Raw genomic sequence first — 13,830 nt, 5'->3', positions numbered from 1 at the left:
CCCGCCCCCCCCCTCACTTCCCTCCCACCTCCCACCCTCCTATTCATAAATCAACACAAAACCAGCACCCCCCGAATCTCCCCCTCCTGCAAATCCGGAACCCGACAAGCGCCCCAACTCACCCCATCCACAACCTCAACCAGACTCCGACAAGCCGTATCATCAAACACCCGAATGGAACAATTCGACTGCGCGCTCGTCGTGACAATATAGCCCAAGGCACCGCCGTTGAGGATCGTATCGTGGCAGGGAAGAGACCCGTTGCCGGAGAAGGATGTCGTTTCGCCGGTGCATTGGGGGTTTTGGTACAGGGAGATTTGCCAGGTCGTGGTGAGGGGGGTGGTGGTGGGTTGGTTTTGGGGGTTGGGGAGGGCGTGTGTGGGGATTGGGTGGTGGAGGAGAAGGAGGAGGGTGATGGTTGGTATGGTGGGGAGGACAGGTAGTTTCATGGTGTAGAATTGGATGTTGGAATGTACGTTGGTCTGATAAGATGGGTTGGTTTTGTTGGAGGGTTGGTAATGGGAATGGATGGAACTGAAGTTGTATGTCTGTATTTCTGCTGGTCTCAGCGTGAGTGAGTGAATCCGTGGTTTTGGGCCGGTGCAATGGTGTGAAGAATAGAAGAGCCGCAGTGCTAAGGAAAGAGCGATTGGGTAGCTGGTTCAGTCATGATGGAAATAAATTACTAACTTGCGTTATTTAGGTGGTGCCTGTGACAAACCTTAAGCAAGGGAGTTCCCCGGTTGTCGACTGACCGGGCTGATTCTCATCTGATGAAGGAACTGACGAAATACATGTGCCATGATGTCAGATCCCGCGATTCTCATGGGTCATAAAGTGAAAATATCTCATCGGACTCGTGACTCATTCAGCAAGCTCTGCTGCTCGGCTGCACCTAAATCTGAAGATACTGCATAATATCCTGATCCAGGCTCTCCATGGATTTAGCGACGATGCTTTGAGTCTCCAGTTCGTTGAGCGGACCAAACACCTCTGGACTGAGGCTCGCGTCAGGAGACAAGAAGGATTCTGCAACGACGGGTTCCCCAGCAGGTCCAAGATCATGGAAATCCACAACTTCAGAGTATCTATCAAAGTCAGTCGAGAGCTCAGGACGACGACTATAGAGGCACCTACATCATGATTTTCCACTCATCAATCGAATGCGCCTCTTCGCTGAATGACCAATCGAACTTGTGTTCCGCCACTGGTTCATCGGTTGGGTCGTGATACACCCCCAGGTATGGATGCTCTAGAGCTTGTGCAGCAGAAAGTCGCTTCTCCGGGTCAAAAATGAGCATCTTTGCAAGTAGGTCAATGGCTGTAAAGATAGACCGATCAGTATCCGATGTATCATAGTGTTGATCTGTCAAAGGTAGTTACCATCGCTATCCGAGCCCGGAAATAGAGATTTCCAGGGAAGTGGCTGGTGCTTCGGCAGTGACTTGACAATGTCCAGAGTCTAGAGAATAAATGAGGTCAAGACATATCATAGGAGCTTCAAGCTTACAGTCTTGGTGCAGATCCTTTCAACAACTTCATCGGGTGGATTGCCGAGGGCTTCAGTAATCAAAAAGAACTGATGAATGTGGTCTTTTCCAGGGAACAAAGGCTTTCCACGGAGCATCTCTGCAGCGATACAGCCCGCACTCCAGATGTCCACCTGCATGCCGTACTTTTGCCAGGTCAGCATAATCTCCGGCGCTCGGTAGTATCTGGTGGAGACATATCCCGTCATCTGGGGCTCCTGCAGTCGCGCGAGACCAAAATCACAGATCTTAAGATCACAGTTTTCGTTGACCAGGATGTTGCTCGGCTTGAGGTCACGGTGTATGACGCCCGCGGAGTGGATATATTTCAAGCCTCGCTGCGATCGTTAGAGTCAGAAAGTAGATCGGTTTTGACGGGCTTACCAGTAGCTGGTATGTGAAATATTGAACAAATTTACCGTCCAGAGGGGTTGCTGTGAGAAGTCGATTCAAATCGGTCCCCAGAAGATCCGTAACCATATATCTGAGTGCCAGTATTAGTCCTCTGCGACAATCCCACGGTATCAGCGATCCGGATCGTACATACACGTCCTCTAGTGGGGAAATGAAGATATCACTCAGTCCGATTAACTGTGACCATTAGCAATGCAACGCTATCGTTAGCATGCAAATACGGACATTCTCATGACGTAGGTGCTTCAACAGCTTGACTTCACGATACGTGCGCTTGGCGAGAGTAGAGTTGGAGAAGGGCTTCATCATCTTCTTGATTGCAACTGGCTGGCGGGTGATCATGTCATAGGCAGAGCTAGTATCCCCGGGGAGTCCGTCAGCAAAATGTCCCGGTCAGTCACCACTAGAAAGAAAGACTTCGTACCAAACAAGCCCAAAGGCACCGAGCCCAACAGGCTGAATATCGGCATATCTGACCAAGACTTAGCTACGAGATCGAATCCCGATCGACGTCATGACTTGCCTGTTGGTGGTTTCGAACGTGGTTCCCAGGATCTGCGAGCGAAGGAATTCCGCCATGCTGCCTGGTTGAGCGATAAGGGTGGAGCAGAGGATGAACAAAGGAATCAGTCAGTGGCGCGTGCGGAGAAGATATACGAGTTGCAGTCGTGGTATGACAGCTGCTCGAGGGGGGGAAGTTGCATCATGAACGGCCGCTAGTGTTAAGGGACCTTAAGAACGGAGGAGGGGGGAGGGAAGTGAATGATCGGAGGGATTCCATCGGGGTCAGGGAAGAGAGCAGGAAACGTCCCACGGCGGTGGTGCCTGGGCAGTGCCTGGATGAGGCCACGGGCTGCGATTGGCGGGATGTGGGACCAGCCACCAGCACCGGGGCTTTCCAAGGTTCGCGGTTCCGCAGTCTTAAGCGAAATATCCACCGCGACCTCGCAGGCCACCAGCATCGCAGCTCGCTGGCGGTCTCCATCCCTGAGCGGGTCGTCCACGGCCACTGTCCAGGGCTCCCTCCCCACGTTCCGGCCACCTCCGAGCTTATCCTTACCTCTTCAAAGTCCAAGGGATTCTACATTACATAAAAGTCCAGCTGGTGTCTTCCTCTTGTCCCGCTCCATGCAGTGACGGTCTCCGACATTCGAGTTACACAGCTGACCCCGCTGAGTCGCGTGTGCGTTCCAGTCCTATCATCCGTCGGTGGAACCCTCCGGGCCTATCTGGATTGCTCGGGAACGAAGGGTAGAGAAAGGTCGAGAAGGTCGAAGAATCAAATGACTGGCAATGCGGGGAAATCAGCCACAGTCTGGCTGGACGCCGTGCTATCTACGTATCGTTGTCATGGCCTCCGGACCAATCAGCACGGGTCCTTGTGCATTCCAGAGTCTTGACATCATCGCAATTTTATCTTAATTACTAGCAGCCCTATCGGCCGAACTTTGGTGCTAAAACTAACTTGCTGAAACACGCCTCCGCTACCCTCGTCCCACTGAGCCATTGTGACCTATCAAACCTCCAGTAGATTCCCTTGCGGCACACGGGCTCCCATACTGTCTACTTTAGGACTGGAGCTCGCCCCCTTCTCTTCTGGCCGAAAGTCGAGGAGCAGATCACCCGACTTGGGCTTTTCTGGTGTGCACGGGACTTGCACGTTCATCAGGGTAGCCTTCTCAAGCAACAGCGCGTCTTGCTTCTTTGCGCCTCCATTTGCATACTCTTGGTAGCGTTGGATCGCTTCGGGTTGGGGCCTGACCTTTTTCGATGGGGCAGTGGATGATTGAGACTCGTAATCAAAGTGTGGGCCTAGCCCACATGTGCACGAGCAGATATGGGTTTTGGCGCAAGGTACATTGCAGACATGCTTGCATGCCATCCGGGCACCGCAAGTCTTATTGCATCGTACTTGCCCGTGCGTAAAGCTGTTTAGCGTTAGTTAATGTATCACTAGATATTCTTGGCACCGCGCGTACCTATGGCATTTGATAGGACAGGGATGACCGCAGTCCAACATTTCGTCGCAGGGTAGATCACATCCTCCGTTCAACTTGCTCCAGTCTGAAGGGCCTAGGATGCTCGTATCAGCAAAATGCTCCATGAAAAAAAAAATGTTGGAAGAACGCCAGACCTTTGATAGGAAATTTTCTCCTATGTTTCGCACATGTGACTGGCAGCTGGGCTCCCAAGCGCGGTTGCGGTTTGTTGTTAATCATAATGGTTAGAACCCTTCGCCAGAGGTCGCTGTCATTTGACAAGGACATGGCATTTCCAAACATATAAAATCCACGCCTGGCACGCGACAGTGCAACACAGACTCTGTTCTCAATGGAGAGAAATCCGATGTTCTTTGTGCCGCTCCGAACCAGTGAAAGGATGACAATCTCATTTTCCTCGCCCTGGTACGAGTCCACGGTCACAACCTTCACGTATTGACCCTGGAGATAGGGATGTTGCCTCAACAAGGAGAGTATCTTCTTCCTCTGACCGTTGTAGAATGTCAGTATCGTAATATCCTTTAGAGCGTTCCCGTTCTGCATCAAGTAAACGAAGAACCCTGCGACCATCTGTGCCTCCATTGCGTTGGACTTGGACGCGAGACTGTCCTTGCTCTCTGGCCAGTTGTGGGTGAAAAAGTAAGAGCGGACAGCCCCCATGCCCATCACCCCAGGGCGCTTGCATACTGACTCATGATCCTGCAGCTCGCCGTATATAGGCTCCAGAAGCTGCCGGATCTCTGGAACCATTCTTCTCTGTCTCTTCAGTGTCACATATTTGATTCCATTATTAACCAGCCGTTCAAACATCGAAACCCCGAGATTGTAGGGTTCACCTTCAAGCTCTGGGACAGTGCAGCGCCCTTTGAGCTGCCGGTGATCTCCCACGAGTATCATATGCTGAAGAGAGTTAAAACAAGCCGCGGATATTGGAGCTTCAATAACCTCGGCTGCCTCTTCGATAAGAACAATCTTCGGGTTGAGACTCGAGATCAGTCCCCGATACTTGCTCAAACCTGTGGCGGTCATGCCAATTACTTTGGCAGTTTGGAGGATGTGATAATCCCGTTCCCATTTACCTATCTGGAGATTCTCGCAGTTCTTTGAATAGCAAGATACCAGCGGAAGAAGTTGCTCCCTTATCTTCAACTTTAGCTGCTTCCGAAGAACGTCGTAAACGGCCCCGCGCGCTTCCGCTTTGATCTTCCACAAGTCCGGTTGTTTGAGATGTGCCAATGCAGACGCCTCGGAGCAGGAAAAGTTGTGGCTGCAGAAACCCTCTCGAATAGCGGCGAAATGTCCTTTCAGGGTCTCATAGTCATCCTCCTCGAGACCTTGTTCGGCCTCCAATTCTTTCAGCTGTTCATACTCTAGATCCACCTCATCTTCTGCAAACCCAAAGTTCTCCGTCATGTACTTGACTTCGAAAGGTGCCACCTCATCTCCCAGCCAGGCTACCAGAGGGTCAGTACTTTCAACGTCACCGGGGCGAACCCAGCCTTTTGCTCCTTTCGTTAAATAGTCAAGTTGCGTCTCTGTCAGCAACCCATACTCGGCAAAAAGCGAAGCAGGAAAGGTTTTGTCGGAGTTCCCAGCCATGAGAGGTTGCAGAAGGTTGATAATAGCCTGGGTCAAGCTCTTGTGATCTTTCTTGGCTCCGCCTAAAATGCTCCCGTGGACTGTTATCGTAGGCGAGTTTTGTCTGATAAAATAGAGAGTGCGCCTTTTTATGTCTGGGTCGCTGCTCCGCGAGCCAATTCGGACATAGTCCATCTCGAAGGTGGCGACGTGCCTTAGAAGCTGGTCCAATGCATGGTTCGTCTGGGAGGCAACGATAATAGGCGGATCACCGTCTTTCATGTTTGCGAGCAGAATTTTCAAGGCAATAACTGACACATACGTCTTGCCAGTGCCCGGAGGTCCCTGGATAACGGATAGCCGTTTTGTGAGCATCTTCTTCAAGGCTCTCCATTGTGTACTGTCCATGATTTGACTTGGTGCTAGAGGCCAGTCTTTGAGAATGTCGAGTGTCTCTCCCTCGCTAGAGCCATCGACTGCGGACTGTATGTCAACCATTGGGTCCTCCTTGACGTAATCTGGGGCTTTGATGCTGGGGTCAAGCAAGCAAATATGCTCCGAAAGAGGGAATCTACGACGTCAGTCAGACCCCGGCTTGTAAGAGAATTACAACCCAGGAATTTTACTCACTTTTCCTGCTTCAGCTTCTGAAGTGCTGTCAAAGTATGTCTCACAGATTCGTAGTAACCGTCCTTGGCTTCTACCATAATCCACTCTTTGTGAGGGTCAAGATCGATATCCTCTGGCCTAGCAAGAAAGATGTCAATTTCTGAGGGATGCTGCCGGACGCCCTCGAGAGGCCTGGCAGCAACGGTTGCAACCACGCATTTTTCGCGGAACCCATCGTCTGCCGGACTCAGGGCGACGATAGAGCCAGTGACGAGACGCTTGGTGTACTCCCACGCGATACTCTTTCCGGCTCGACTGGTAGAAAATTGGATCCGAAGGCCGAGACCTCTTTGTGCGAATGTAATACCGGTGAAGTAAACCTAAAATAATACGTTGAGCTGTTAGTGAGCTGAGGAGAAAATAAATCAGAGAGCGTACCTTGTCGTAAACAGACACAACTTTGGAATCCATCATCTTCGGGTCTTCCCTGACGTATGCCACAGCGTCCCTGAGAGGACCAATGGCATCTTCTCTCAGAAGCTCGTAGTGAGCTCTAAGATACGCGTCTTTCGACTGCCAGGGGCCATCGACTCTGTTTGTTTCCAATGCGATGCAATCATCGTCATCGGCAGAGTCATAAATACCCATGATCTCTTCGGATGATGGTACCTCTGGCTTCTTCAGCCATTCCTCACAGTTTTCAAAATTGGATTCAACAAAGTACTTTTTGACGTCCGTGTTGGCAAAATAGAGTGGCTCGACCTTGAGCTTTCCTAGCACGGAGGACAAACTGGGAAGCGAAGGGTCAAAGTCGTCTTCTAGATCCATATCGGCGGATTATACAGCGTCAATAAGGCTTCAGAATGGAAATATCAGCGTAGTGATTGCAGGAGCAGAACGATGAAAATTTTTCAGAAGAAAGGGAGAGAGAGATTAACACAGCCTAGTAGGTGCTGCAAGCACACTTGACAACGGCTCCTAGGGAAAAATGGATATGGAAGGAACTAGGCGGGAAAGGAGGAGATGTTGCCAAAATCTTAGGATCTTAAATAAGATTCACTGAGAATTCGGGCAGGGTCACTCCTAGGGGACAGCAGTGATAAGGATATTCACCCTAGCTTCCAGGCAATTCCCGTCTTCATCCCATCCGTTCCTTTCTCGTTCGTGCTCGCCCAGCGAGCTGTCACTCTTGGCTCTTGCAGCACTCAGCCTATAGACTGTGGCCATCTGAGACATCCAGCGGCATCCCGCGATTGTGATACCACCGTGTAGAGATGGCTTATGACCTAGTGTAACATCGGGCACCCAGTCGGTTTGCAGGATAGCTGGGCAGTGGAAATGGATTCAGCCACAGTTATCCAGGCAATCAAAGCCTATGCCAATGGGAATGAGTGGCAGCGGTGTTTGTTTCATATGCCCTTGTTTTTCACCGTGGTTCCTGGGCTTGGTATCGGCAGTTTCCAGCTTCATTGCAAAGGTGAATCTTATACCCCGCTAGTCATGCAAATGCTTTGCCTGATATTTTCAATACGCATTCATGTTTGCGCTTGTACATGGTATAGCCATCACCACAATGCTGGACTCAGGTTGAACGTACCATGCTTCAAGGTGCCATTTCCATGACAGGAAACAGTTACTAGGTTCTTCACCACTACAGATTGTGGATTCAAGTAACATCCAAATAGCCAACCCTAGATTATCGCCTCCCTTCATGGCTTATTCTTCCGGTCCCCAGTGAGCATTGATCGCGATGAATCTAATGCTAGCCGTTGAATACCTTATGCCTCAGGCATTTAATGCTGCAGACCGGGCCAGCCATAGCGGCCATCGGGCGGAATAACCGTCGACTTGCGTCAAAGTCCAGCAACCTTCCTATCTTTCATTTCATTAATTCACTCGCATTGCTGATAGGAAATGTTTGGATCTGAAGGCAATGACGAGGCTGGGTTTGCTATGAAAGCTTCACGGCAATGAAGCCGAATAGAGAAGCCAGTGACTAATGAAACGACAACCTTCTTAAATAACGAAGTTCATTCGCATAACTCATGTTTCATATACACATGGTTGCACACATCACTTCCCCCCAAAGGATATGAAGAGATAAATATTGACAAGAACCCACAGTCGTTACCCATACTTAAAAATCCAAACAGGACTCAGAATTGCCAGACCGGTCCACCAGTCATCAATATAAGTGCCCGATATAAAGCCGACAAACGCCCCAGAAATCATCACATAAAAGAAATTCACAAGTCATATCCATCATGAACTGCATCATCGTCAAAGTTGACGCCCTCGCATACCGCATTTTGGCCAATACGCCAAGACCCAAATAGTGGATTCTGGGCCCACTGAACGTGGCCATCATCGTCCTGCTGAAAATATACGTATCCTGGCTGCTCGTCAGGGTTATAACCGTCTTCTTTTGGTGATAGTACGGTCTCAGGTCCCGTGACCAGGCTTCCAAAACCTGGGAGACCGGTGTTTGGAATATGGCCACGAGCTTCAATGTGGCCATTTTCGACACTGTTTACCGTGATTAGGTACACAGGAGGCAGAGCTGCATCTCGTTCTGCTCTCAAGGGCATAGGCACCCAAGCCTCGTTGTTGAACGACTCGGGCCTGTTTTTGTCATGTCGCAGCGGCAGCGGTCGGGAGAAGAGCATGGCATCCAGCTTGCCAGTGTCGAGCAGCAAGCCCGGCGTTTGGACATACAGAACGCTATCGTACTGCATGAACTGGACCTGCCCCAGCCGCAGCAGCTTCGTATCCGTAGGTGTATAGCCTTCCGCAGTAGCTAGCGTCATGTCGATGGGCAGAAGCCAGATGCCGTATTCCAGACTTGCCGTTCGCAAAAGAGAAAGGGCCGTGGAAACAGGCTCCGTGAGCTCCTTTGTGGGCATCAAGTCCCACTCGCGCGGATACATGAAAAGACGGTCCTGGACCGCCGTGCCATTGGTCGCCAAATGCTTGAAGAAAAGGATAGCGGAGCAGATGTTGGATGGGTCGGGAGTGGAGAGGAGCTGGAGGTATGCAAAATTTCCCCTTGTTGCTTGTGGGGGACTAGCATCCCTCTTGCGCTTATCGGCAACCCTATCGGACAGAAGCTCCTGTCCGTCGCCTTGGTATGGCGATCCTACCAAATTGTGGCCTGCCACGGGGTCCGGGGGTGGAGGCGGACGAATGGCATGCTGGATGCTGCGGACGGACTGCTGCTGCAGGACGTAACCCGATAGGAAGAGCAGAAAGGTAAAGGTACAAATGACACCGGTGGATATGATGACGGAGACGGTCGAGGAGGTAAGAAGCACCATACTGCCCCAATGCTTAGCCCGCGTATGGTTATACCCGTCGTACGTAGGCCTGTGGAGACTGGAATGCAGGCAGCACTGTTTCGATATGCACTAGTACTGCTAGATAGACCCAGCTATACCAACAGATACGAGTAATTTTCAATTGACCGGATATGAATCTCATCAGAATGACAGATGATAGCAAGTATCAAGATGAATCCAGCCAGCTGATCGCCGTAAACAACCAGGCTGGATGCGCCAAGACCAATGTCTCAGTCTGCGACTGTCAGGGCGGTTGTCGGCGCGACTATCGATAAGCCGTCTTGGCGTCGCCGCTGCATCTCCTCTCAAGAGCCTCATCAAGCACTCAAGACGCTGTGATTAATCCAGCCATCCTTAATTTGCATCTATATAAAGTTCTGGCTCAGATCTATCGTCTGAGTTATATTCTGAATGACCCTAAGCCTCTGTTCCCCAGCGCCCCTACCTGTTCTGGCTGAAGCGGTGAGCACCGGCAATACTGAAATCAAATTACGTCATGAGCTCCCGCAAGAACCAATCAGAAGCCCCAATCTATGCACCAATTAGAAGCCAGAATCGGCTGAATTGGAGGCCCCGATCTATATCCATACTAACCTCAGTATGATGCCAGTCGTGTGGAGAGGATTCCTAAATACGGGATTACTGAGTTGATCGGAGTACATCCAATTGACCGTTCATAGCTATGACATTATAGGGGAAGGTGGTGTCTGTAACCTTTCAATCTGCAAGTTGTTCAGTGAAAATCCGGCGTGTTATACTTGTTAGTCTGAGCCTTGTCCTCTTGTGTTATCTGTAATTTCTTGTTGGCTTGGTTTGCATTAGTATACGACTAAGATTGTTGCTTACTGGGATAAGTGGTAGCAATATTGTAGAAAACGATCGCCGTTCAGTACATTGCATATCTGACCAGACATAGACGTAGTCGTGCTGGTATCATTGAGTATAGTAATGGTAGAACTATCGTTGGATCTTATACGCAATCGTGTTATATCCTGTTACGGCTACTCAATCAAAAGAACATGTCCTCAGCCGGGTAATCTGTCCTAATGATGATGACCTGATATGTCTCTTTTTTGGGCTGTCTAGAAACTGGCAATAAGGTGTAAATCCCGTGGACTTGAGGTGTTTTATTGCTGGTGTGGAGGCTGGTGCTTACACATTGAGTTTATGGATGGAGGCAGTGAGACGCGGATGGTAGTATCAAGAATGGTAGTAGTACGTTCTATCCTTTCAACCATGTCTACGTTGATGACTGGGGCCTTGATACTGAAGACTACAAGCAACGAGTATTATTAGTATCATATTAGCAAGTATGCTGCAGGACAGGAGAATGTTGGGACATCTCAACCTTCTACACCAAGAACCAGGCGGGGTTGATCTCTTTCGGTCTACATGGTGTAGATCTGACAAGAAATAACTCGCGTGTTGGTAAGTGGAGGAGGCTTATCTCTCAGTCTAGGCGAGATTGCCGATTCCACTCTGCGCCGTGCGGCTTATGCTCCAAGCCGGGCATGTCCGCCGTCCCCCACCCACCCGCGAGGCTGGATCGATGTCGAGCCCCGTGCGCCATGGACATAAAATCCGAGTCACTGTGGAATTCCCAAGGCCAAAAGCATCACAAAACATATGTTCCCTCTCCTTCGTGCATGTCACTATTTGACATAAGAATATCCTTTTGACAGGCTACGGACAACTACTCTTAGCGGTTGCCCTGGGTCACTATGATGGTTGTGCCCCCATAAGCGAGGCTGCGAGTTCGTGCTTATTTTGCACCAGACAGAAGATGTTCGCAAGGGTCTGCGCTCTGTCTGGCGCCACGAAGAAATCTCCAATCAACTCTTTCCTGACATGCATTCTCCGTCGCGAGCAATGCAGAGCCTTTTCCGTCGTCCGAAGAAGTATCAGAACGGTAAGGTGAGCCGTGATCACAAGCATTAGTGCATAGCCAGCCTCGTATCCATGCACGGCGCCACAAGCCCTCCCGGGGATTCCACCAAAACCCACCTAGTGCTGATATCTCTGTCACGGTCAATGCGATGCGGCCCAATCTCCCCTTCCCAGTTTGATATATAATTGCCCTACTTCTTGCATGAACTATGAGCTGATCAACACGACGTTTAGCCTCCTCGGAGTGTACTCTTGTCACACCAATCTCTGACATAGATTAAGAGATGAGGGAGTACCAGCGGACCTCGTACGATGCTGTACCAGTCGAGGAACAATTTCCAGATCCGTCTCCAGTGATAGTCTCGCCGCTGCATCCTGCAACAATCGAAAGTCCTGCGGTCGAGGAAAAAGAGCCAAACAAGCTCCAGCCACAGCCTCTCGAGACTTCTTCAGTGTACCGGCATCTACGTCTAGCCTTTGACATCATCGTTGGATCCATAGCTCTTCTTTTCACCATATTTGGTATCTGGGTATATCGGCTCGATGGACATCCTGCCGGTCCGGGGTCGACAGGCTCGAAGCTGTACAACGTCTCGCAATACGTAAGCTTTCTGACCCTACCATACACCACACGCGGCCTGGCTCACATCACTTGGTGTAAAGGCGCCCACCATCTTCCCAGTCCTCTTCGCCGCCGTCGCCGGTGGTAGCATGAAGAGCATCGCCTCGTGGCGCATTCAGACCCGTCGAGGGGCGACCGTCGGACTATTGGAGCAATGTCTCGGAAGCCAGACGATCTCGGGTGCCTTGCTCACCCAGATAAGGTTAGGAATGCTGAACGTCTTTGCCGTCTTGACCATTGTATTGTGGTGTCTGTCGCCATTAGGCAGTCAGGCATCTCTGAGGGTAATCTCCATCGTGGCAAGCTACCCGAGTAGTCCGATCAATCTGACTACGATGAATACCTTCACCGCGTACGGGTACGGTTATGCAGAAGGGAGGTCGGAAGCTGTAACGGCGGTAGCGGACCCAGTCATTGCTTCCATCATGGCGGCATCGCTCTTGGGAACCCGCAACCAAGATCTCTGGGGTAACGTCCGCTTCCCTGCGATTGAGAAGAATACCAATAGCGAATGGATGGATATTCTCCAGACGAACAATCTGTCGTACGCCTCGCTGGTCGGCACCCCAGTGAATAATATGGCTAGTTCAGGCAACACGTCCTTCACCCTTCCCGGTTCATACCTATCTGTCTCCTGCTCGAAGTTCGGCATATCAAACGAGACCAAATTCATCAATTACACGAGTTCAGATGCCCCAACTCCTAACAACGGCGTCGACTGCACCTGGGCAAGCAGCAAAGGTGGCACGCAGTATCAAATTGCCATTTCCAAGCCCTGTTCGGGGGTTTCCGCGTCGATGGCTTCCGGGACTCGTCCGGCCCGAAAGCTCATATGGGAATCACAGGTGGAATATACGTCGGGGGACAATGAGGATGCTGGGTGGACCCTAGCCGAGTGCGATCTTACCACCACCTACGTCGATGCAAATGTATCATGCACCGGAAGTACGTCTGGGAGTTCATCCGCAAGCACTTGCAACCTGTCTTCGGTCCGCCGCTCGCCGACCCCTCAATATAATCACAACTGGACCGTTTTTGATTTTGACAACGTAGCCGCTCAATCCGTTCTGACCCTTCTCACGGGACTATTTCCCTACTCCCAACTTTCTGGGGGGTACCAACCCATAGTCGCCTATCTCGCGGATCCATATCATGCCGTGATAGGCACCACCCTCATGCCAACATACACCGTTGGCCGGGAGGTGTTTGAGATCCGTCTGGCCCAGCTCCTCAACCCAGTTCTTTACATTGGGATTGGTGCGCCGGCCTTTACCGGGTCTTACAATGCGTCCCTTTCGCCGTGGGCAGCGAGCACCCTAAAAATAGGTGCCAATGCCACCATTCAACAAGACGTGGTCCAATGCAGCCGTGCCTGGCTTGGCGTGCTCATTCTCGCGTCGGTGACGATCTTCATGTGTGCCATCGTCGGCGCAGTTCTGCGCTTCATCACGCTCATGCCCGATGTTTTGGGGTCGATATCGGTTGCTTTTCTGCATAATAGGACCACGGATGTACCCGGGTCTTCTACATGGTCGTCGGATGAGTGGGCGAAGAATACACGAGACAAAACCTTATACTTGGGAGATGTTGAGCCGGGGGCTGAGGTGGGCTGCATTGCGCTGGCCACCTCGGCGGAGGATGTGGACGTTCATCCTGTAAAGGGTAGATATTATGTATAAGAGCTCTTCCCCAGATGATGAAATAGATAGCACTTGCAGCCATTGATTAGAAAAGAGAACTACCTAACGAGTGTTTTCCTCACATCTTATACTGACAGGCTTCCCGTGCCAGCTGTACTGAGTGACCACCGATCCGATTGGTACCCGCCCGGTGTCCAGAGCTTTTGGGCATTTCTC

The 13,830-nt window shown here is 50.9% G+C and overlaps 5 protein-coding genes across 5 annotated transcripts; 1 reads left to right on the top strand and 4 right to left on the bottom strand.

The window, feature by feature from the left end:
• Positions 1-50: 50 nt before the first annotated feature.
• BO80DRAFT_446992 (uncharacterized protein) lies at positions 51-449 on the bottom strand (the record flags this gene model as incomplete). The annotated part of the gene is made up of 1 exon (XM_025721579.1): positions 51-449. One exon carries the CDS (start codon positions 447-449, stop codon positions 51-53), a length of 399 nt encoding a protein of 132 aa, XP_025573220.1.
• Positions 450-895: 446 nt separating this feature from the next.
• On the bottom strand, positions 896-2,522 carry mpkC (mitogen-activated protein kinase mpkC; the record flags this gene model as incomplete). Its single annotated transcript, XM_025722203.1, has 9 exons — positions 896-1,088; positions 1,138-1,321; positions 1,384-1,462; positions 1,511-1,867; positions 1,914-2,013; positions 2,077-2,120; positions 2,169-2,298; positions 2,368-2,415; positions 2,467-2,522. 9 exons carry the CDS (start codon positions 2,520-2,522, stop codon positions 896-898), a joined length of 1,191 nt encoding a protein of 396 aa, XP_025573219.1.
• A 937-nt stretch (positions 2,523-3,459) lies between these two features.
• Positions 3,460-6,958, bottom strand: BO80DRAFT_478998 (putative DEAD box helicase involved in nonsense mediated decay; the record flags this gene model as incomplete). The annotated part of the gene is made up of 5 exons (XM_025723291.1): positions 3,460-3,871; positions 3,923-4,016; positions 4,111-6,092; positions 6,152-6,510; positions 6,569-6,958. The coding sequence occupies 5 exons, from the start codon at positions 6,956-6,958 to the stop codon at positions 3,460-3,462; spliced, it is 3,237 nt and encodes a 1,078-aa protein (XP_025573218.1).
• Positions 6,959-8,151: 1,193 nt separating this feature from the next.
• Positions 8,152-9,653, bottom strand: BO80DRAFT_426994 (uncharacterized protein). Its single transcript, XM_025719900.1, has one exon. The coding sequence runs from the start codon at positions 9,442-9,444 to the stop codon at positions 8,377-8,379; it is 1,068 nt and encodes a 355-aa protein (XP_025573217.1). The 5' UTR covers positions 9,445-9,653; the 3' UTR covers positions 8,152-8,376.
• A 1,769-nt stretch (positions 9,654-11,422) lies between these two features.
• Positions 11,423-13,710, top strand: BO80DRAFT_426992 (uncharacterized protein). Its single transcript, XM_025719899.1, has 2 exons — positions 11,423-11,954; positions 12,016-13,710. The coding sequence occupies exons 1-2, from the start codon at positions 11,637-11,639 to the stop codon at positions 13,651-13,653; spliced, it is 1,956 nt and encodes a 651-aa protein (XP_025573216.1). The 5' UTR covers positions 11,423-11,636; the 3' UTR covers positions 13,654-13,710.
• Positions 13,711-13,830: the final 120 nt, after the last annotated feature.

The sequence above is a fragment of the Aspergillus ibericus genome, assembly GCF_003184845.1.
Source record: "Aspergillus ibericus CBS 121593 unplaced genomic scaffold BO80scaffold_32, whole genome shotgun sequence".
Classification (NCBI taxonomy): domain Eukaryota; kingdom Fungi; phylum Ascomycota; class Eurotiomycetes; order Eurotiales; family Aspergillaceae; genus Aspergillus; species Aspergillus ibericus.
Note: the sequence above shows the minus strand (reverse complement) of the source record. Positions and strands in the feature narration are given on the sequence as shown.